Here is a 22,383-nt window from a genome sequence, read left to right as displayed (position 1 = left end):
CATCTTGGGGGAAGCAAAACCAGAAAAACTACCTCGCAGCCAAAGTTGGGTAAACAAACCCCAAAAAAACTGTCTCGCAATAAAAATTCAGTGCGGGATTTCATTCAATCTATGGCGTGCTATTTGACCTCTTTAAATCCACGCACCTTGCAATTGTTTTTAATCCTTAAATTGAAACACTTTTCAATTACTCTCCCTCGCAGGCCTAGCGGTAACATGTCAGGTTTTTTTTCACATTTCCCCCCTCCCCCGACACACACATTCACCTCAAGACTTCAGGTTCGATCCTACCTACCTACCAAATTTTTTTTTCTTTTTTTTTTTTTTTTTTGAAGAAGTTAAACATCGTTTTTTAATTTTTTTTTGTTTTATTTTATAATATTTGAACAGGGTTATTACTTCGCCCATTTTGTTTTGATCTACCCCCCCCCCAACTCGCACACCTCCATACACCTGGGCAACGCCGAGCACCCCTGCTAATATATAATAAAGTAGTATTTTCGGGTTTGTATTACTGTACACAGATTCGAAAAAGTTGTCCAAAAAACAAATATATAACAAATAAATGTTATCAAAGGCAAGATAAGTTACTTTTCTACCTAACTGGATGTAATTTTCGTGTTTTTATTTAATATAACATGTTTATTCAGCTCGAAAAGCATACAGTGTTTACCGATGTATTGGAAAATTCAAAATGGCGCCCGACTCTCTCTTTAACACGGTAAGTTCGGGAAAAGGTGCTATAAATAATAAACTATACAAAATACTGTTAGAAATTCGCTCAATATATGTTACCGTGACATAAGTTGACATATATTCGGCGGTTTTTTAATAGTATTTTGTCTAGTTTATTATTTATAACACCTTTTCCCAAACTTACCGTGTTAAAGAGAGAGTCGGGCGCCATTTTGAATTTTCCAATACATCGGTAAACACTGCATGTTTTTCGAGCTGAATAAACATGTTAAATTGAATAAAAACACAAAAAATATATCCAGTTTGGTAGAAAAGTAAATTATCTTGCCTTTGATAACATTTATTTGTTATATATGTTTTTTGACAACTTTTTCGAATCTATGTGTACAGTAATACAAACCCGTATTTTCTTTTAAAATATATAGAAAAAGGGTTTTTAATATAATCATCAATCCAGGAAAACCCAAATTAATGGAAGTATATATTTCGAAAGGTCATGAGGTAATTCAGTCTTTACTTTTTTTTTCAACTATTCAGCAATAAAATCAAAATCTTTCGTAATAATTTGCTTTTATTTTTATCTCTACTAGTATTTCAGCCCGGCGTTGCCTGGGTGTTTGGAGGTGTATGTTGAGCAAAAAAAAAAAAAACGGTAAATTTTTTTTTAACTTTGACTCCTATTATGACCCCTTAAAATTTATTTTTTTGGGCTCCAATCAAGTTATTAACTTAGATCCATGTCCAAGGAACCTATATCTAAAATTTCAAGTATTTAGACCCAAAATAAGCGAAGGAGTTTGGTAGAGTTCTCAAAGGTCAAATCATTGAACTTTGACCCCTAAAAAGCCAAATTTCTGTCCGAAAGCAGATTACAAAGATTTCCCAAATCTCAAATGGTCCTGGATATGACTTAAACTATATCCAGTGGTGAGGTCCCAGCTTGTGGGCTTTGGGGAGTGTGGAGTCACCCTTTAATTACCATTGCTCCCAGGTCCACTCTTACCCGGAGTGGTAGTACCTGTTAGGGTTCCAACTATGGGGTAAATAGAAACAGACTTGAAAACAACAAATATATTCTATTAAAAATTTTTTCTTCAACATCTTTGGATTCAGCATTAAATAACCCGAAAAGGGTTGATATGCCGTAAAACAAAACCAACCAACCAACCAACCAACCAACCAAATACCTGTAGACTGAAAATTGACAGTTATTGTGTGGGGAAATGTATACACACACACAGAGACACTTTCACTTTTATAGATATATAGATAAAGAAATAGAATTGGAATTTTATTGAAATCAGGAAAAATATTTGGATCATCTAATCACTATTTACTTCATTTTTAATTTATTTAGGAAATTTTTCCAGTTTTATGGGGAGGGAGTACTAATTTTATTCTTTCTTGCTATGGGATCAAAATAATTATAAAATAACATGATAATTTAATTATTTTTTAAAAATGTTGTTTTTTTTATAGAGAACTATGCGACACAATCTGTTCACACCACCAGCCATTGGAGATTTGAAAGATGGCGAAAAGAAATTCCAGGTAAGTCAAATTAAGGAATGTGTTGTTGAATTATTAAGTAGTGGCGGTACACAGTTTAGTTTCTGGAGATCTGGTACAGTAAAATATTTGTAAAAAACAAATTTTGGTTCTTGTCCAAATATCACATAAAAAAATGAATGTAATCAAGTAGTTTTTTTCTTTTTTAAATTTTTATACTCACGTTCACCCCATACAAAGCATATCACTACTTGGACGTGAGGGGCTACTGTTTGGGACTATATTTGGGAAAGGTTAACAAGATGCTGTTTTACGTTACAGTTATACTTCTGCATATCAGTAATCAGGAAAGCAGGCAGCAGGAAGGGAATTCCAAAGTCTAGCTGTTTGAGGGAAGAAATTATTAGAGTAGAAAGCTTTCTGGCATTTAGGGATCTCAACACTTAAGGGGTGAGATTTTGTTGCTAAGCGGGTTTGGCCGGAATATGTATGCTGAGGGGGCACAAGTGGAACGAGTTCGTCAGAGCACATTCTATTAAAATAAAAGTTTTAAATGAATCTCGACTTTCCACTTCTAAATTCTCCAACAAACTGGACTCAACTGTCTGCTGGCAAAAAGATACTTTTTTTTTTTTATTATCTCTCTGTATGCCCCCGCTCTCTATTTGAGGCTTTGTCTTTTTTTTTCTCTCTATGTTTATCTATCTCTTTCTCTCTCCCTTTTTTATATATCCAAATATTCAGGTCGACTAGAAAGCGGTCACTGACCCCTCGAATGGTCATCAAAAGAATAAAATTCTTTTTCTGTTTTCTTTACTCCGAGAAGCCTCCATCAACAACCACTGATATCGTTTCTATATCTTGAAAAGAACGTTTTGTGTCATCCTTAATTATGAAAATTCAATTCTCCTCAGGGATAATATTATTCCCGCCATTTTCTCAATGAACCAGATGCTATTTTTCTTTTTTCTTAATTTGTTTTTCTTGACAAAGTGTCACAAGCAAGACAACCCGGCGTTGTCCCGAGTCTACAGATCTTGGTACACTACTATTACTTCTACTACAAGTGCCCCCTATTGCCACTATTTATGGAAACGCCTTGAGCCTCCTCTCAGCCTGTCAAACCATCAGGACAAGTGATGAAACTTAGATATTTGCAAGTTGGTTACCTGAAACCTCATTTTATTAATTGTTTTTGGACTTATTTTTCTTCATTTTTTTTTTTTTTAGTTATTATTAGGTGAGGCAGCTGCAAACAAAGCAGGTCACATATATAATCCAGAGAAAAATGAAAAAGAGACAAAAGTCAAGAAATTAACACTGCGCAACAGTGGCTCTAATCCACTCACCTCCCCATTCCACTCTTTCTTTCCGTCTCTGGCTAGGCGCACACATTTATGACGCAGTAACAGCGAACAAAAAATTTGTTTTATATCTTTAAACAAAAACGAGTGTATGAGTTTTGCTTTCTGGCTGACAAAAAATCGACTGCACAATATATTTCGTTATTCAATGTTTGTTGTTACATTTTGATTAGTAGTTCTTGCCATTGTTTGTTATTCATATTTTAGTGTATACTAGCAGTTCCGCCCGGCTTTGCTTGGGCCCTATGTATTGTTCATAACTTAATGTGCATATGTATATATTAAAAAGTGTGAATATATACGGTAATGCCTCTCTATATAATAGGCTTCCTTAACTACCGTAGAGAAAAGTTGGTAGAGACCGCAGACGTCAAATTTTTAAAAAACTTTTGTTTTATTGTTTTGGGCTCAAATTCAATTAAAATGTTTGACCCATGTCCAAGTAACCTACATCTGAAATTTCAAGTGTTTAGACCCAAAATTGGCGGAGAAGTTTAGTAGAATCTGCAAAGGTCAATTCTGTAAACTTTGACCTCTCACCAGCCAAATTTTCGCTCAAAAACTGATTAAAAAGCTTGCTGCATGTTTGAATACGCTTTATGTAAAATTTCAAATGTTTAGACCCAAAATTGACCTTTTGAATTTTGACCCATTGGAAGCCAAATTTTCAGAAAAAAAAAAAAAACGAGTGATAAAAACTTACTCTGTTTGAATACACTTTATGGAAAATTTCAAATGTTTAAACCAAAAATTGGCTGAGTAATTTGGTAGAGACCACAGAGGTCAATTTTTTTTTTTTTTAACTTTTACCCCAATTATGACCCCTTAACATTTCTTGTTTTGGGCTCAAATCAAATTATAAAGTTCGATCCATGTCCAAATAACCAATATCTAAAATTTTAAGTGTTTAGGCTCAAAATTGGTGGAGGTCAAATCGTTGAAGGTCAAATCGTGAAACTTTGACCCTTTAACAGCCAAATATCTGCCCGGAAACTGATCAAAAAGATTTTCCCAAATCTCAATATCGCTTATGTCAAATCTTGAGTCTCTAGACCGAAAATTGACAGAGTTTTTGGTAGGGAAATGTACACACACACACAAACACATTTTCACTTTTATAGATATAAAGATAATCTATTATATAAAAGGCAAAATATTTAACATAAAATATTAAAAAAAATTTTTAAATAATAAAAAAAAGATTAATCTTTTTTATATTTATTTTGTGTAGTGTAGAAGTTTGTTTAGGTGCCATCAGCCAGAACCAAAAGCAAAATTTTGTAAGCAAAAAAAAAAAAAGAAGAAAATAGCATGGGTATCCAGCGTTGCCTGGGTGTATAATGAGGGTACAACCCCAATGATTTTGATGATCTTATTTAAGACAGGGTAGTACAATCAACCAATGAGAAGCTTCGAACCTCATTATAAAAATATTGAATTTTGGATTCAATTCAGTTCGCTGTCAACCTCCATCTTGAAACAATTGAATCGTGAATGCATTGATTCTTTGCTGCCATCTTTGTTATAAAAATTACTCAACACTCGTGATCGTGACTGCATTGATTCTTCACCGATTTTATTTACTACCACCATCTTTGTTCAGCATAATGTCTCAACATAATTAATAAAATGTCTGTTTTCGAAACAATTATGCAAATTAGTTAATCTTAGGTTGCGATTTCAAAATAAAAGAAATATATCCATATAACTTGGGTGCGTTAGGTTGAATCGAAACCAAAATAAAAACTTATGAAAAAATGTGTGTGTATATATATATATATATATATATATATATATATATATACTTGTTTATTGTTATATAAAAATGCTCACATCCCACTGCTACAAATAGCCACTTGTTTCAATCAAACAACAGATATCATCAGGCAGCGACTTGACTATTCAAAAGTTCAATGAATATAATCACTATATAGCTATAATCAAAATCAAAACTTCAGAAAATTCTTGATAAAATTATTTATTAAAAAAATAGATTACTGGAGTGCCATCAGTTATAATTAACATCAAAACCAAAACTTATGAAGACTTCTTGATAAAATTATTTATAAAAAAAATAGATAATTTAAGTGCCATCAGTTATAATCGAAACCTAAACTTATAAAAAATTCGTGATAAAATTATTTACGACAAAAAATGGAAGTACATAACGATTAAACGACCCGGATGTAAGTGTGACACAGAAAATAACACACGCTATCGTATTAATATATAGATTATCAATCCTCATCTCAAAAATTCAGAAACTTAGAAATAACTGTATTTTATTTTATTTTTTTTCATTCTCAGCTGAAACCAATTGAACACTTGCTTGGAACAACAACAAAATTGGGAGAAAATATCATTTTAGGAATGCTTACTCAATTAAAAGAGGTATGTATGATGCCACTGTGTGATCATTTTTTTCCTTAGTTTTTTTTACTTGTGATGTGTGCATATATATATATATATATATATATATATATATATATATATATATATATATATATACTAGCATTTCAGCCCGGCGTTGCCTGGATGTTTTGAGGTGTATGTTGAGCAAAAAAAAAAAAAAAGTGGTCAATTTTTTAAACTTTGACCCCTATTATGACCCCTTAACATTTGTTTTGGGCTCAAGTCATCTCCCTCTCAGTACAGACCAATAAGTCTCCTATGTGTCATGAGTAAGTTGCTGGAATCCATATTAAATAGAGAAATAGTCAACCACCTCAGCAGAAACAACCTTCTTAGTGACACACAATATGGTTTCCGCTCTGCAAAATCTACCGCAGATGTGCTGATGGTTATATCTCACAGGATTAGTGAATCTCTTGACAAAGGCTTCCTTTCTAGGGCAATTGCTCTTGACATATCAAAGGCCTTCGACAAGGTATGGCATAAAGGTCTACTTCACAAAATTTCCAGCTACGGTATAACTGGAAATGTTTTCTCAATCATTAAATTATTTCTCTCCGATAGGCTCATAAGAGTAGTGGTCGATGGACAAAAATCAGAGGCCTGCATTATTAATGCTGGAGTCCCTCGGAGTCAATCCTGGGCCCAACTCTCTTCCTGATCTACATCAATGACCTCCCTAAACACATACTTAAATCATTCGTTGACATCTATGCTGATGACACGACCATCTACGGCAACACATCAAAGGCTGTAAATGACAAAGTTCTCTCTGATTCTCTCTCTTCTGATCTTGAGCGCGTGGTTCAGTGGGGGAAGATGTGGCTGGTTACCTTTAATGCATCTAAAACCAAACTCCTATCCTTACATCATCAACGCTCTGATCCCCATCTGGCATCAATTGTGATGGATGGCTCTCGTCTTGGAGAGGCCCCGTGTTTTGACAAGCTTCTGGGTTTGACCTTTACTCCTGATCTGAAATGGAACACGTACATCAAGTCTATTGCCAAGGTCGCTGGAAAGATGGTGAGATCCTTCTACCGCTCCAGAAGATATCTCACTGCTGATGTAATTCTCTATCTATATAAGAGCCAGATACGTCCAAGGATGGAATACTGTTGCCACGTCTGGGTAGGAGCTGCTAGAAAGGACTTGTCCTACCTTGATAGGGTTCAAAATAGACTTCGTGGTCTCGTGGGAGATGTCCTTTTCTCTTTGCTGCAACCTCTATCTCACAGAAGAGATGTTGCGAGTTTGTCTCTGCTTTATCGTTATTTTCATGGAAAGTGTTCGATTGAGCTTCAATCTATAGTCCCCCCTCGCCAAACTTTCACAAGAAACAATCGTCTAGCTGAAAACACTATCAATAATTCCTTCCACTCTTTATCTGTGCCTAAACCTAAACATAGATTCCATGAACAAAGCTTCTTTCTTAGAACTGCACGTCTGTTGAATTGCCTTCCGTTTTCCAGCTGTCTATAATGTGGTTGTCTTCAAGTCCAACGTGAACAAGTTTCTGATGAGCCGTTCCACTTTAGTTAACAAAATTTACCGAACTTCCATTACTATCGATTACTATATTGCCCTTTTGGCTACTGTTCACTCTTTAATCCTTATCCTTGAGTGGCCTCTTGTCCTTGATAAGTGGTTATGCCTATGTAAAAAAAAAAAAACATATTTTCACCTGACGTGCGTTGGTTTAAAACATCAATATTCTGCACACGAAGCAAAAAATCTTATATCTCTAAATTGTTCTGCACATCCTCACCGAATATTCTGATGCATTAAAGGGAAGCAATAATATCAAGAGTTATTTCCCTTGACTTTGCATCAAAATTAGTTTTCATTCTTTTCACAAGAAAGCCAGTAATTTTTAAAACTTTCCCCCATTACTCACCAAATACTCTTATATATCAAAGGGAAACAATCATATCAAGAGTTATTTCCCTTGTCTCATGTTCATCAAAATTAGTTTTCACTCTTTTTATATGCAAGTGAGTATTTTTTTTTTTTCTTTTAAACCAAGACAGCGCTGGTAAGTTAGCTGTTAGTTTGTGATAAAAATAGACAGATATCGGAGGATATATTTTTATATCCCTTTCACAGACGATTCAGTGTAGTGCAACTTTTACCTGACTGTCCAACATGACATGGGAGAAATAAAACGTATTGATGTCAATTTATGTAAGAAAATTCTTTTTAGGTTTCCCAGACTCTTGAATAACCTTCAGCATTTGCTGGTTTTACTTGTGGCTATTAAAAGGCAAGAAATTAACGTGGAAATTTTACAGTATGACATGAAATTTATTACGTCACATATTTCAATATACATTAGTAAATTGTGTATTAAAGTCTTTTGCCGCTACATTACTATGGTAACGGTAATTTACCACTGCATTACTATGGTAACGGTAATTTACCACTGCATTACTATGGTAACGGTAATTTACCACTGCATTACTATGGTAACGGTAATTTACCACTGCATTACTATGGTAACGGTCATTTACCACTGCATTACTATGGTAACGGTCATTTGCCACTGCATTACTATGGTAACTGTCATTTACCACTGCATTACTATGGTAACTGTCATTTACCACTGCATTACTATGGTAACTGTCATTTACCACTGCATTACTATGGAAACTGTCATTTACCACTGCATTACTATGGTAACTGTCATTTACCGCTGCATTACTATGGTAACTGTCATTTACCACTGCATTACTATGGTAACTGTCATTTACCACTGCATTACTATGGTAACTGTCATTTACCACTGCATTACTATGGTAACTGTCATTTACCACTGCATTACTATGGTAACTGTCATTTACCACTGCATTACTATGGTAACTGTCATTTACCACTGCATTACTATGGTAACTGTCATTTACCACTGCATTACTATGGTAGCGGTCATTTACCACTGCATTACTATGGTAGCGGTCATTTACCACTGCATTACTATGGTAACTGTCATTTACCACTGCATTACTATGGTAACTGTCATTTACCACTGCATTACTATGGTAACTGTCATTTACCACTGCATTACTATGGTAACTGTCATTTACCGCTGCATTACTATGGTAACTGTCATTTACCGCTGCATTACTATGGTAACTGTCATTTACCGCTGCATTACTATGGTAACTGTCATTTACCGCTGCATTACTATGGTAACTGTCATTTACCGCTGCATTACTATGGTAACTGTCATTTACCGCTGCATTACTATGGTAACTGTCATTTACCGCTGCATTACTATGGTAACTGTCATTTACCGCTGCATTACTATGGTAACTGTCATACCGCTGCATTACTATGGTAACTGTCATTTACCGCTGCATTACTATGGTAACGGTCATTTACCGCTGCATTACTATGGTAACGGTCATTTACCGCTGCATTACTATGGTAACGGTCATTTACCGCTGCATTACTATGGTAACGGTCATTTACCGCTGCATTACTATGGTAACGGTCATTTACCGCTGCATTACTATGGTACCGGTCATTTACCGCTGCATTACTATGGTACCGGTCATTTACCGCTGCATTACTATGGTACCGGTCATTTACCGCTGCATTACTATGGTAACGGTCATTTACCGCTGCATTACTATGGTAACGGTCATTTACCGCTGCATTACTACGGTAACGGTCATTTACCGCTGCATTACTACAGATAAAACAGTTGATAACAGATAAAATCCACTCACCTCCACGTAAACAATTTTTTAATTTTGACCCCTTAACATCTCTTTTTTTCCAGATGAAAACTGATTTAAAAGTTTTCCATATGTCTGAATACCCTATAAACCAAGTTTCAAATTTTTTTAGTACATTGGTTTAGAAGTGACCTCACACACATTCTCATGTTTATAGATATATTGATAAGTTTAGTTAGTATAGATCGTATTTCTTATTTTTCTCTTTTTCAATGCATTTTCAAAGTTTTCTAATGCTTTTTGAAAAAAAGCTCTGTCATTGACTGCTTGCCAGATCTTGCTTGCTTGCACATGATGTAATTTTTCAGTGACTGGGCCTGCTATACGGTGGCCGTGCTTCTACTCGATAGTATGAAACTATAGCCCACACTTGAATCCCTTAGTTATATACAAGGTTGGCCATAAGTCGCGCACCAAAGGATTTGAAATAATTCTGATAGTAATAAACGTTATTTATTAAAACCAAACTTAACCAATAAACTGAAAAACACGTTGTACACGCTCGTTCGTCAATTGTTAAAGGCATGCCTGAAATTAAAATAAAAAATTTTAAAAGGAAAATCATAACTAAAAAACTTCGATTGAAATTAAATTTGACAGTTATAGCAACTGATAAATACAACAAAAGTTGTATTACTTTATAAAAGATGTATTTTGTAGCCAAAGAAAAGAAAATATATTTTGCCCTGCAGATTTTAGTTTCACATCACTTAGTTCTTTGGTGTGTGACTTATGGCCCAGCCTGTATAAACATATACATGATCTAATGTATAAAATTATATCTGTGTGTTTGTCAGTACATCTCTAAGATGCAAGGTCGCAGAGTGGTGTGAGGCTGGTCAAATGATTGCATTTTTTTGTGGACCATTCTTTTCTGGGGTTTAGCTGGTAAAAATAGCTGCTAGTCAAAATTGAAAAAAAATTGCTACTTGGCAGATGTGTTATTTGTACACATGTACATTAAAGTTAGCTTATTTTTTAACTATTTCTTATCCATCTGACAATAGCTCAAACAGTAACAACTAAGACTGAAATATATATTATTTTAATTGGAATTCGTTATTGAGATAAATATTATTTATTATGGACTATTATCCTCATCTTTCTTAGTTGTTGTTACACAACGTTTCTGCCAACTATTCCTCTGGCCTTTGTCAGGTGGTAACCGCGACTGGATAGAAATGCTGAGTCTCCTAACTGCATTCTCAGCAATTACTGCCATCTATAGTTGTTGTCGTCTCACCATGTTTTCGGCCAAGTAAGCCTCTGGCCGGTTTTTGGGTAGGATTAATTCCTTTGTAAAAAAAAAAACAAAAAAACTAAGTATACTTAGATTTGTATATATCATAACGTTTTTGAAATTTTGAGATGAGGATTGGTTATTTGTATTCTTTGGACTAATGTTCTCATCTTGAGTGTTATTTTCGCTATGGTTATGCCATAATGATATGCAATAATAAATAGTTATTATTATTGATACGGCATTCACCATATGTGGATTGAACCACGGCTCTCTGTAATAATAATACTAAGAAGGCTTAGGAACTAAAGTCATTAACCTGCCAACGTCATGGAATTTGGTCGATTGAATCTGGTCACGGGTCCCAAGACAACAACCGGAAGTAGATAACACCTAATAAAAAAAACAAAAAATGGATAACTATTTTTGGGGGATTAGCGGAGAAGCCAGTAAACGAAATAAAAAGAAATGGTAAAAATTTGAATATATATTCCATTTGCCTGTTTCCCACCTGACTACAACTTTGATGTCTTCAAGCCCAACATAAACAAATTCCTGATGAACCGCCCCCCACCCTTAAGTAAGACACTTTATCAAATCTCCAATACTAACGATTACTACGATACTATCACATTGATTAATGTACACGCAATAACCCTTATCCCCGAGTGGCTTCCGGGCCTTGATAAGATGTTACTCTTTTACTTACCTGGATAAGTTTTGTGTGTTTTTAATGGAATCTAAAACTTTTATTCGGTTCGAGAAAGAACTAGTGTTGAGCTGTTAAGATAAATAGGCAACGAAGATGGTTGACGAAACACGCTGGTTCAAAATTTGAGAAAATAAACAAAATACTCATACACATTATAAATAATAAATTTTTATTACGTTTCATATTTTTTTTTTTTTTTTTTTTTAATGATATTGGTTATTCGTATTATTTGGATTCATCGAACTATTGTTCTCATCTTCACAACGTTTCATTTCATGTAAATCCTGACCTTCTTCTGGTGTATATTGTCAAACTTGGGAACCTTTCTCTTAAACTTGAGAATCTGCACAGAATTTCAAACAGAACTGTAGCAGAAACAAATAGAACTCTTTTCTTGTGCGTCAGTGCCTCCCCCTGACTGTGCGATACTCAACTCCCTAAAGAACCCTTCAATTTATTCAGTGGTCCACCTTTTCTGCATGGGATCACATTGTTGAGTTTATTTAAATTTTCGCGGTACACATATCACAAAAAAGTAAATATTTTCTCTTCATAGACACGCATCTATCATAAAAATATTTGTATTTTCTACTCATAAACCCTGTTGAAATATTTTTGATAGCTAATGAAGGATATGCTGCTTCACAGTTGGGAGATTCTGCTGCTAGGAACTGACCAATCAAATTAATTCATGTTCTGCTAACAACCAATCAGAAACCAGAATCGCTCCATAAAATAAAAATTAAACCCTTTATGCATCTCAGCCCATAATTTTTTCATTGTCAACACGAAAAGGATCTTTTGCTGTTTGGCTGCAAATTTCTAAAGTCCGGAACTTGTACAAAACAGCTGTCCACTAAGAATTCGTCATCTCCAGGACTTGTATAGAATAACAACCCATCAGAAACTTTTCTAAAACTAAAAATGGCTTCTAATTCAAGAAAACTTTTTTGTAATAAAATTTTAAAAAAAAGAAAAGATTATGTAAAGAGAATTTTTATTCACATACATCAACATATCCTGTATTCAATATCTGGTATTGAATAATAATAATAATAATGTCAGTGGGACATGTTGTGCCTGGTGTTTTTTTAACTACTGCTGCAATATGTGGGCGAATGTGAGAGAGACGCTCTCTTAAATCTTTTTCAATATTTTTAAGTCTTTCATGTTTTCATTTTTTAATGTTGTTTGGCTACGAAAATCCCTGTTCACATTAGTACGAAGTTGAGAATTGCAAATTTTGATGGCTTTTTTTTTTTGCTTAGAGTTTAAATTGAGCAGTGTCGTCTTGATTGCAAAATTAAATGGTTTTATTAAACAAAATGAAATTCAATAGTTTCTAGCTTTTTTTTTTTTTTTTCAAGTTAGTCACCACTTATCAAGGCTCGGAAGCCACTCGAGGATAAGGGTCATTGCGTGTACAGTATGTTAGTATTGGAGATTTGATAAAGTATCTTACTTAAGGGGACGGTTCATCAGGGATTTGTTTATGTTGGACTTGAAGACATCCAAGTTGTAGTCAGGTGGGAAACAGGCAAACGGAAGAGTTTCACAGGCGTGCACTTCTAAGAAGGAAGCTTTGTTCATGGAATCTACATTTAAATTTAGGCACAGATAAAGAGTGGGGAAAATTTTTTACAGTGGTTTCAGCTAGACGGGTGTTTATCGTGAAAGATTGGCGAGGAGGGGACCAGAGATTGACTCGCAACGTCTCTTCTGTGGTAGAGAGGTTGCAGGGAAGAGAAAAGGGCATCTCCCACTAAGCCCCAAAGCCTATTTTCTACTGTCAAGGCAGGACAGGCTGTTTTTAACAGCCCTGCCCAGATGTTGCAGCAGTACTCCATCCTTTAATGTACTAGGCTTTTATATAGATAGAGAATTGCATCAGCAGTGAGATATCTCCTGGAGCGGTAGAAGGATCCTACCATTTTTTATAGGCTTTTGGGTATGCTTACCATAAATAAACACCCCAGCCTCCCCATGTTAAGAACGGCTTTTGGAATAGACACCCCTAACCTTGCCAGCATACCCGAAAACCTATAAAAGTTGACATGTCGAATGTGAATGATGAGTTGGACGTAATGTAAAAATGTACAGAATTTAAAACAGGACGAAAATTAAATTTCAGTCCGATTTTTTTTACAACAACTGTAAAACAGAACATTCTCCGCAAGTTTTAACGAATAAAGCATGCTCATTTTATATATATATATATATATATAATGTTAACCTTCCACAAAAGATTTGATATTTCCTCCATTATTTATGCATTTGCTGATGTGAATTTCTACACGAGTAAATACGTCGTTAATGTTATGTGGGAAACTTCCTTTTAGCAACCACAGATGCCACAAATAACTTTTGTTTTCGATCTGCTTTGATGTCTAAGATCAAGGTTTTATGTCGGTTTGTGTTGAACGCTTAAAATATGTCAAGTAACCTTGATATGTTCCTTTCCCTTTTTTTTTTTTCATTTTTTTTGTTGGTTACATAGTTGTTAGTTTTCAATGTAACAGAGTTATCTGCCCTTTGAGCAATGAAAAGAAAATGTAAGCTTTTTATAGTCTGCCTAAAGGTACATTTTGTGGCCCTAATTTCTATTAAAGCTATGAAAAGAAAAGAAAAAATTATTTTACAGTTTGCTTTACCTTTTTGCATGGGTAATTTTCACTTGTGTAAAAGACAAAACCTTGTTACGAACATTCTAAAATTTGTTTAATTTTGTATATATTCTATTTTGGGGAGATTTTTGATGGACACATAGAAAGTGGACACATGTTATGTGATTAAAAAAAAAAAAAAATACAATATTGACATTATGCGATAGAAAAGGAAAATCTGAAATAAATAAATGGTAATAAATGTTTCGTCCTTATTCCAGGAGACATCATCAGGATTGAGTTAAAAAAAAAAAATGCTGAGGAAACAGGTTACAGACCACATGCGTATTTACTTTTATTTTAGCTTTTCCTTTTCATTCGCATATATACATTCATATATATAGATATATCCAGTAGATATCTCATTGCTGATGCTATTCTTTACTTATATAAGAACCAGGGGTTAGGGTTATGGGGAGCTAGGGTTTGGGTTAGGGACAGGGGGTTAGGGAGAGCTGGGGTTAGGGTTCGGGTCAGGAGGAGCTATTAGCCATGTTTTGTTTGGTCTTCCACTGTTATCATCATCATTTCATTTCCCTCCATCCTGACATCCATCGTCGGGCAGTGTCAGAGGCATCCCCCAGGCCCACGTCGGAGCATGCCTCGCTTAGGGGACAGTCCGTGAGGAGATGTGTGATAGTCTGCATGTCAGCATAGCAGGAACATCCGCAGGTTGTTGCGCATTTTGGCAACCTTCACTCGGGCCGGGTTGAGTAGTAACCAACATTTTCCAGAGGAGTTCAGAGCCTGCTGGGAGTTATTATTCTTTCGGTGCTCGACGAGCCTCGTTGTTGTTGTCTTTGACTTATTCATTCCAACAACGTAGGAAGAACGACACTGCAAGGAAGGACAACTGGTGCTCTTCGTCCGAGACCTATGACAAAGCTCTCGCAGGATGGTAGAGCTTACGGCACTTTTTGATGCCCCAATAGAGGATGGCGTAAGACAGCCACATTTAGGTAGGAGCTTCTAGAAAGGTCTCATCCTGCCTTGACAGAATTCAAAATAGACTTCGTAGCCATGTAGGGGATGCCCTTTTCTCTTCTCTGCAACGTCCATCTCACAGAAGAGACCTTACGAGCCTTTCTTTGCTATATCATTATTTTCATGGCAAGTGTTCATCTGAGCTCCAATGTATGCGCCCCCCCCCTCACCAAACTTTCACAAAAAACACTCATCTAGCTGAAAATACTATCAATAATTTCCCCCACTCTTTATCTGTGCCTAAATCTAAACATAGATTCTATGAACAAAGCTCCTTTTTTTTTTAGAACTGCACTCCTGTGGAACTCTTTTCCGTTTGCCTTCTTTCCAGCTGACTGCAATATGGTAGTCTTCAAGTCCAATGTGAACAAATTCTTGGTGAGCCGTTCCCCTTAAGTAATCCAATTTACCAAATTTCCACTACTAACAATTACTATGATATTGTTCCATTGACTACTGTACATTCGTTAACCCTTATCCTCGAGTGGGCTCTGGGCCTTGATAAATGGTGACTCCTTTGTGCAAATGTAGATCCCAACGTGAACAAGTTCTTGATGAGCCATTCCCCTTAAGTAATTCAATTTATCAAATTTCCACTACTCACAATTACTACGATACTGAACACTCTTTATCCTCGAGTGGCATCTGTGTCTTGATAAGTGGTGACTCTTATGTAAGTATATATATATATATCAGGGCTCTACCTTAAGTTGACGTTTGACAACTAAATATTTTCGTTTACTAGCCAAATAGAAAAGTTACTAGCCAAATCCACGTGAATTTTGGAATATGACATCTTTGTTCTATGACGAGTACATACATTATAAAGATTATTCTGTATTTTTTTAATAAGTGTAATTCTGAATATACACCAAATCTTATGTTTAGATTTGAAGGTATAAACATTTGAATTTCTTCAGACGTTTTCTTTTTTTTTCTTTTTTTTTTAACAACAATCGTTAAAAAAGAGTATATTGTTCTATTAACCGTTTTATTGTTTAAATAATTTGACTTTGCTCGATTTATTAAAAAAAAAAGAAATTGGGAAAAATTTTTCACTCTGTAATGAACTTTGGAAGATTGTCGGTGAAAAAAAAAAAATTTGGAAAAATTTTTCACTCTGTAATGAAATTTGCAAGATTGTCGGTGAAAAAAAAAAATTGGGAAAAAATTTTCACTCTTTAATGAAATTTGCAAGATTGTAGGTGAAAAAAAAAAAAAAAATTGGGAAAAATTTTTTACTCTATAATGAACTTTGCAAGATTGTCAGTGAAAAAAAAAAAAAAAATTGGGAAAAAATTTTCACTCTATAATGAAATTTGCAAGATTGTCGGTGAAAAAAAAAAAAAAAATTGGTAAAAATTTTTCACTCTATAATGAAATTTGCAAGATTGTCGGTGAAAAAAAAAAAATTTGGAAAAAATTTTCACTCTGTAATGAAATTTGCAAGATTGTCGGTGAAAAAAAAAAAAAAAAAATTGGGAAAAAATTTTCACTCTATAATGAACTTTGGAAGATTGTCGGTGAAAAAAAAAAAAAAAAATTGGGAAAAATTTTTCACTCTGTAATGAAATTTGCAAGATTGTCGGTGAAAAAAAAAAAAAAAAAATTGGTAAAAATTTTTCACTCTATAATGAAATTTGCAAGATTGTCGGTGAAAAAAAAAAAAATTTGGAAAAAATTTTCACTCTGTAATGAAATTTGCAAGATTGTCGGTGAAAAAAAAAAAAAATTTGGAAAAATTTTTCACTCTATAATGAAATTTGCAAGATTGTCGGTGAAAAAAAAAAAAAATTTGGAAAAATTTTTCACTCTGTAATGAAATTTGCAAGATTGTCGGTGAAAAAAAAAAAAAAAAAATTGGGAAAAAATTTTCACTCTATAATGAACTTTGGAAGATTGTCGGTGAAAAAAAAAAAATTGAGAAAAAATTTTTCACTCTATAATGAAATTTGCAAGATTGTCAGTGAAAAAAAAAAAAATTGGGAAAAATTTTTCACCCTATAATGAAATTTGCAAGATTGTCAGTGAAAAAAAAAAAAATTGGGAAAAATTTTTCACTCTATAATGAAATTTGCAAGATTGTCAGTGAAAAAAAAAAAAATTGGGAAAAAATTTTCACTCTGTAATGAAATTTGCAAGATTGTCGGTGAAAAAAAAAAAAAAAAAATTGGGAAAAAATTTTCACTCTGTAATGAAATTTGCAAGATTGTCGGTGAAAAAAAAAAAAAAAAATTGGGAGAAAATTTTCACTCTATAATGAAATTTGCAAGATTGTCGGTGAAAAAAAAAAAAAAATTGGGAAAAATTTTTCACTCTATAATGAACTTTGGAAGATTGTCGGTGAAAAAAAAAAAAAATTTGGAAAAATTTTTCACTCTATAATGAAATTTGCAAGATTGTCGGTGTAAAAAAAAAAAAAAAATCGCCAAAAGCAAAGCATTTTATTTCTAGTTGCCACTTGGAAAAATCATTTACAAATGTGACTGTTTCACTTGCAATGTAAAGCCCTGTGTATATAACATAGTGCAGTAGCTGAGAAAACGCGCATATTCAAATTAGGAAGTTTGCGCAAGTTGGCACGAGAAAAAAAAAAAAAAAAAGGAGAAAAAGTGCACCACATGCTCGGGCCAGGAGCAAAGTGTGTGTCGAAGAAAATGGACATGTGAAGTTGACGACGAGAATGCTATTGGAGGAAGAAGAAACGAGTAACTGATAAAATGAACATGTGACAACAAGACACTTTTTTAAGTGGTGCTTGATCTTCATAAGTTTTAGTTTCAGTTTCGATTATAGCTGAAGGAACTCAGTTTATCTATCTATCTATCTATATATATATATATATATATATATATACATATGTGTGTATATAAAAAATTTGGCTTCTTTTGTGTATTGATATTCATATTAAAAACTATTTTTTCTATTTATTTAAAAAGAAAATACAATGAACAGTTTCAAATATAGCTATGCCAGAGCTCTATAGACAAATTTATCTTTAGTTGATCTTTGACAGATAAAATAGCCGAACTCATGTGATTTTTGGAATATAACATTTGCATTCCATGACAAGTACATACATCATAAAGATTTTTCTGTAATTTGAAAAAATTTTTTAAATAGGTCTAATTTTAAATATGTACTGAATTTATTGTTGAGACTTGAAGGTATAAACATTCAAATTTCTTTGGATGTTTTTTTTTTTTTTTTTTTGTTTTAACAAATCACAACGTAATATTAGGAAAATAAACAAATATTTTACTTGTTTGAAATTTATAACAAATATATTTTAGAGGTATACCCCATCTTCAGTGTGTTGTTTGGTTTCTTTTTTCCTTTTCTTCCTTGCAATGTTGTAAAGTTGGAGAAAGAAGTCTGTTTGTAAAGAGGCGCGCGTTGTATCTAGCGGTTGTATTTTGAAACGTTTGAACTGTGCGTAGGCAATGCGAGAATAACGTCAAGGATGTGAGTTCATATAGAAACGTTGTTTTAATTTGAATAAATAAAATAAAATATGCATCAAGTGCGCTTGAAAACCAAAAAGACAACGTAATATTATACAACGCGTGGTTCTTTACAAACAAACTTCTTTCTCCAACAACATGGCGGTCCTGGATATGACCCTAAACTATATCCAGTGGTGAGGCCCTAGCTTGCGGGAGTGTGGAGCCACCCTTTAATTGCCATTGCTCCCAGGTCCACTCTGACCCGGAGTGGTAGTACCTGTTAGGGTCCCAACTATGGGTTGAATAGAAACCGACTTGAAAACAACAAATATATTCTATTAAAAAATTTTTCTTCAAAATCTTTGGATTTGGCATTAAATAACCTGAAAAGGGTTGATATGCCGTAAAACAAAAACAACCGACCGACAACATGGCAACACACTGAAGATGGAGTATACCTCTGAAATATATTTGTGATAAATTTCAAACAAGTAAAATATTTATTTTCCTAATATTACGTTGTGATTTGGCTTTCAAGTGCACTTGATACATATTTTATTTTATTCAAATTAAAACGTTTCTATACGAACTCTCATCCTTAAAAAAAATTCTATTAAACTTTTTTTTTTTTTTTTTTTTCACCCCAAACAAGGCACAGTGCCACTTTGAAGCAGGGGGCTACTATCAGGGACTTAATTAGCAGGGTCATTATGAAGGGAGATGAGTAGAAAGATGTTAGTTCACATTACACTTGAACTTCTGCATATTAGTACAGTTGGGAAAACAGAATCCTGGAAGGGAGTTCCAAAGATCTGCAGTTCTGGGGAAGAAACTATTGGAGTAAAAGGCTTTCTTGCATCTAGGGATCTCTACTGTAAAGGGATGAGACTTAGTAGCTTGTCGGGTTTAGTTACGTCGAGGAGGTACAAGTGTTTGCAGTTCGTCAGAGCATTCACCATTAAAGTATTTGTAGAACAGACAGAGGGATGCAACATCTCGTCGATGGTTCAGAGGCTGAAGCCTAGATGACAGTTCAGGACCTATCAGGTTAGCGACTCTCTTTTGAACCCTGTCCAGGAGCGAGAGATTAGTAGCAGATGCACCAGCCCAGATGTGGCAACAGTACTCCATACATGGGCGAATGGTGGCCTTATAGAGGTATAGGATACTGTCAGGTGTGACTTTCTAGCACAGAAGAGAAAGCCCACCTTAGATTGACTATATACTGTGTGGCAACAGTACTCCATACATGGTCGAATGGTGGCCTTATAGAGGTACAGGATTTATTACATTTATTGAATTTTGGAGATGAAGTCTGAGTGTTTGTATTACTTGTCTTGAGCGGACTATTGTTCTTATCTTGAGTGTTATTTGTGCAGCGTTTCGGTCGACCTTCATCAGGCATGCTGCTTGTCGTTTGGAAACGAAAAGAGAAAAATTACTGGCTCCATAGATGGTTTTGTATTCTTGCAGTTGTTTTTGTTTTTTCAATGTGATTTTTACAGAGCCAGTAACTTTTTTTCTTTTCTTTTCCAAGATGGAGACCAACATGCCTGACGAAGGTCGAAGGCTACATCAACCGAAACGTTGCACAAATAATACTCAAGATGAAAACAATAGTTTGATCAATAAAAGTAATAGAAACTTCAATTGTTTAAATAATTTGACTTTGCTCGTTTTATTAAAAAAAAATTGTGGAAAAGACATTTTTCACTCGGTAATAAGCTTTGGAACATTGTCGATGAAAAAAAAAAAAAAAAAAACCTTAAAATATAAGCGTATTATAATTCCTATTCACCACTTGGAAAAAAAAAGTCACTCGTATATGCGACTGTTTCACTCGCAACGTAAAGCCCTGTATGCAAATTTAGCATTCAAATAACTGTTATTCATGTGTATACAGTATTTCAAAATACCATGTATTTTTTATTTAAATAGCAGTAAGCCGCTGATGATGAATTTATGAAAGTAATGAATGAAAAAAATAACTTTTGCATTCATCTAGATTTATCCATTTTAATTTCTTTTTTTTTTTTTTTTTTTTTTTTTTTTTTAGGGAAAGTGGTATTTGGAGGATCCTAGTGGAGCCGTACAAATTGATCTGTCGCAAGCAATATCCTTTGAAATGTTCTAAGTTGTGTTAAAATTCCTCAGATCAGTTGCAATATGCAGCTGCTGTGTACCATTTCAAGTTCAAAATGATAAAATAATCAACTTCCAAATGATAATAATCAACTTATAAATGGATTAATCAATTTCAAATTGGAAAACAACCTCAAAATGAGAAATCAACTTATAAATGGAACAATCAAATTCAAATTTAGATATATTTTTTTTCAATTAACTTACCTGATGAGTAAGCAAATTGACTGGTTGTCTTCATTTTATATATATATATATATATATATATATATGATGATTGCAATGTCTTGTCAGACGAGTCCCGCTCCCTCAGACACTTAAAGTCCATGAGCCCAAATGCCTGAGGGAGTATCTATACAAAGATGATGTTACAGAGTTTTAGCTTTGTACGACAGCTAAGTTTCTCTCTCGGTTCCAAATGTTGAGATCCAGCGACAAGTTAAAATGCAGACCAGCTTAATGCGGGTACTGGTTTCCCGCTTTATGGTTTTTTAAATCAGAGATTTGCTTCTCCTAGAAAGGTTGCCTTCACTACGGCTTACGGGAGCCCTCTCTACCCCAACACACACACACTATATATATATATATATATATTACAAATATACACGGTGCTAGTTGACCGTTGACCCCGAAAAAGGGTTCATTCGCCCTTTGGAAGGTCTTGTTTTTAATCCTTCAGGGAGACTAGCCACCCTCCTCACCAAACAAGTCTGGTGGCGGAACCAGTTTAGTTGCCGGTGACCCGACCATGAAGCAGGTAGTACTGGGTTACATGGTACCAGTAGCATATATATATAAAAAGCTTAGTGCGTTAGAAGAAAAGAGTGAGCTCAATTGTATAAGAGGAGGAAATACAGACAAAACCCTGGAACAGGATGCCCCATGTAATCCCTCTTCTTCAACCCTGCTTAGAACACACCCATTCGCCCTTTTGCCTTAAATCATAACCATAATAACCCTCCCAAAATTATACACCACTTCATAGTACTGTTGTCTCGGTTGCATCTGTCAAAGATTGCCCCTCCATAGATAATAGACATCTTACACACCGATAAAATAGAATTACAAAACATACACTACATACATCTAAGACCCTATATACCTTTCTATATTACACTCTATATTATACGCTCCTCCTTTATTTAGAATTCGATAAAACTCCCCCAACATCATCTATAATTTTAATTGATCTATTTCGTTCCTAATAAATTCCACGCTAGACGCCACATCCCGACTATGTTACCTAGCATCCTCTCTACTCTTCTGATGAGAAGCATTAGGCTTCGAAATGCCTTGGCATAAAGAGTCCCTTCTATCCCCCAACTAAATGTCTGTGTATCCTTATTGAATAAATGAACCCATCTATATTTACCAATATATAGTTTTTGTGACTTCATTTCCCATTCCTATTGTTCTCCTATATATATCTAGATATTACATAGAAAAATGCGAGCGTGAAAAGTAATGTTTAAAATTTA

At 34.4% G+C, this 22,383-nt stretch overlaps 1 protein-coding gene across 1 annotated transcript in view; it reads left to right on the top strand.

Moving 5' to 3' along the window:
- Positions 1–22,383, top strand: part of LOC145269270 (DNA polymerase epsilon subunit 2-like) — a 147,996-nt gene that overhangs the window by 56,173 nt on the left and 69,440 nt on the right. Inside the window, exons 6-8 of the mRNA XM_080124947.1 lie at positions 2,176–2,247; positions 5,877–5,960; positions 20,820–20,877. Of these exons, the coding sequence (XP_079981073.1) occupies positions 2,176–2,247; positions 5,877–5,960; positions 20,820–20,877 (214 nt within the window). The remainder of the gene's footprint in view (positions 1–2,175; positions 2,248–5,876; positions 5,961–20,819; positions 20,878–22,383) is intronic.

Source organism: Euprymna scolopes, chromosome 45 (assembly GCF_053919585.1).
Source record: "Euprymna scolopes isolate OS-2025 chromosome 45, ASM5391958v1, whole genome shotgun sequence".
In the NCBI taxonomy this organism is placed as follows: domain Eukaryota; kingdom Metazoa; phylum Mollusca; class Cephalopoda; order Sepiida; family Sepiolidae; genus Euprymna; species Euprymna scolopes.
Note: the sequence above shows the minus strand (reverse complement) of the source record. Positions and strands in the feature narration are given on the sequence as shown.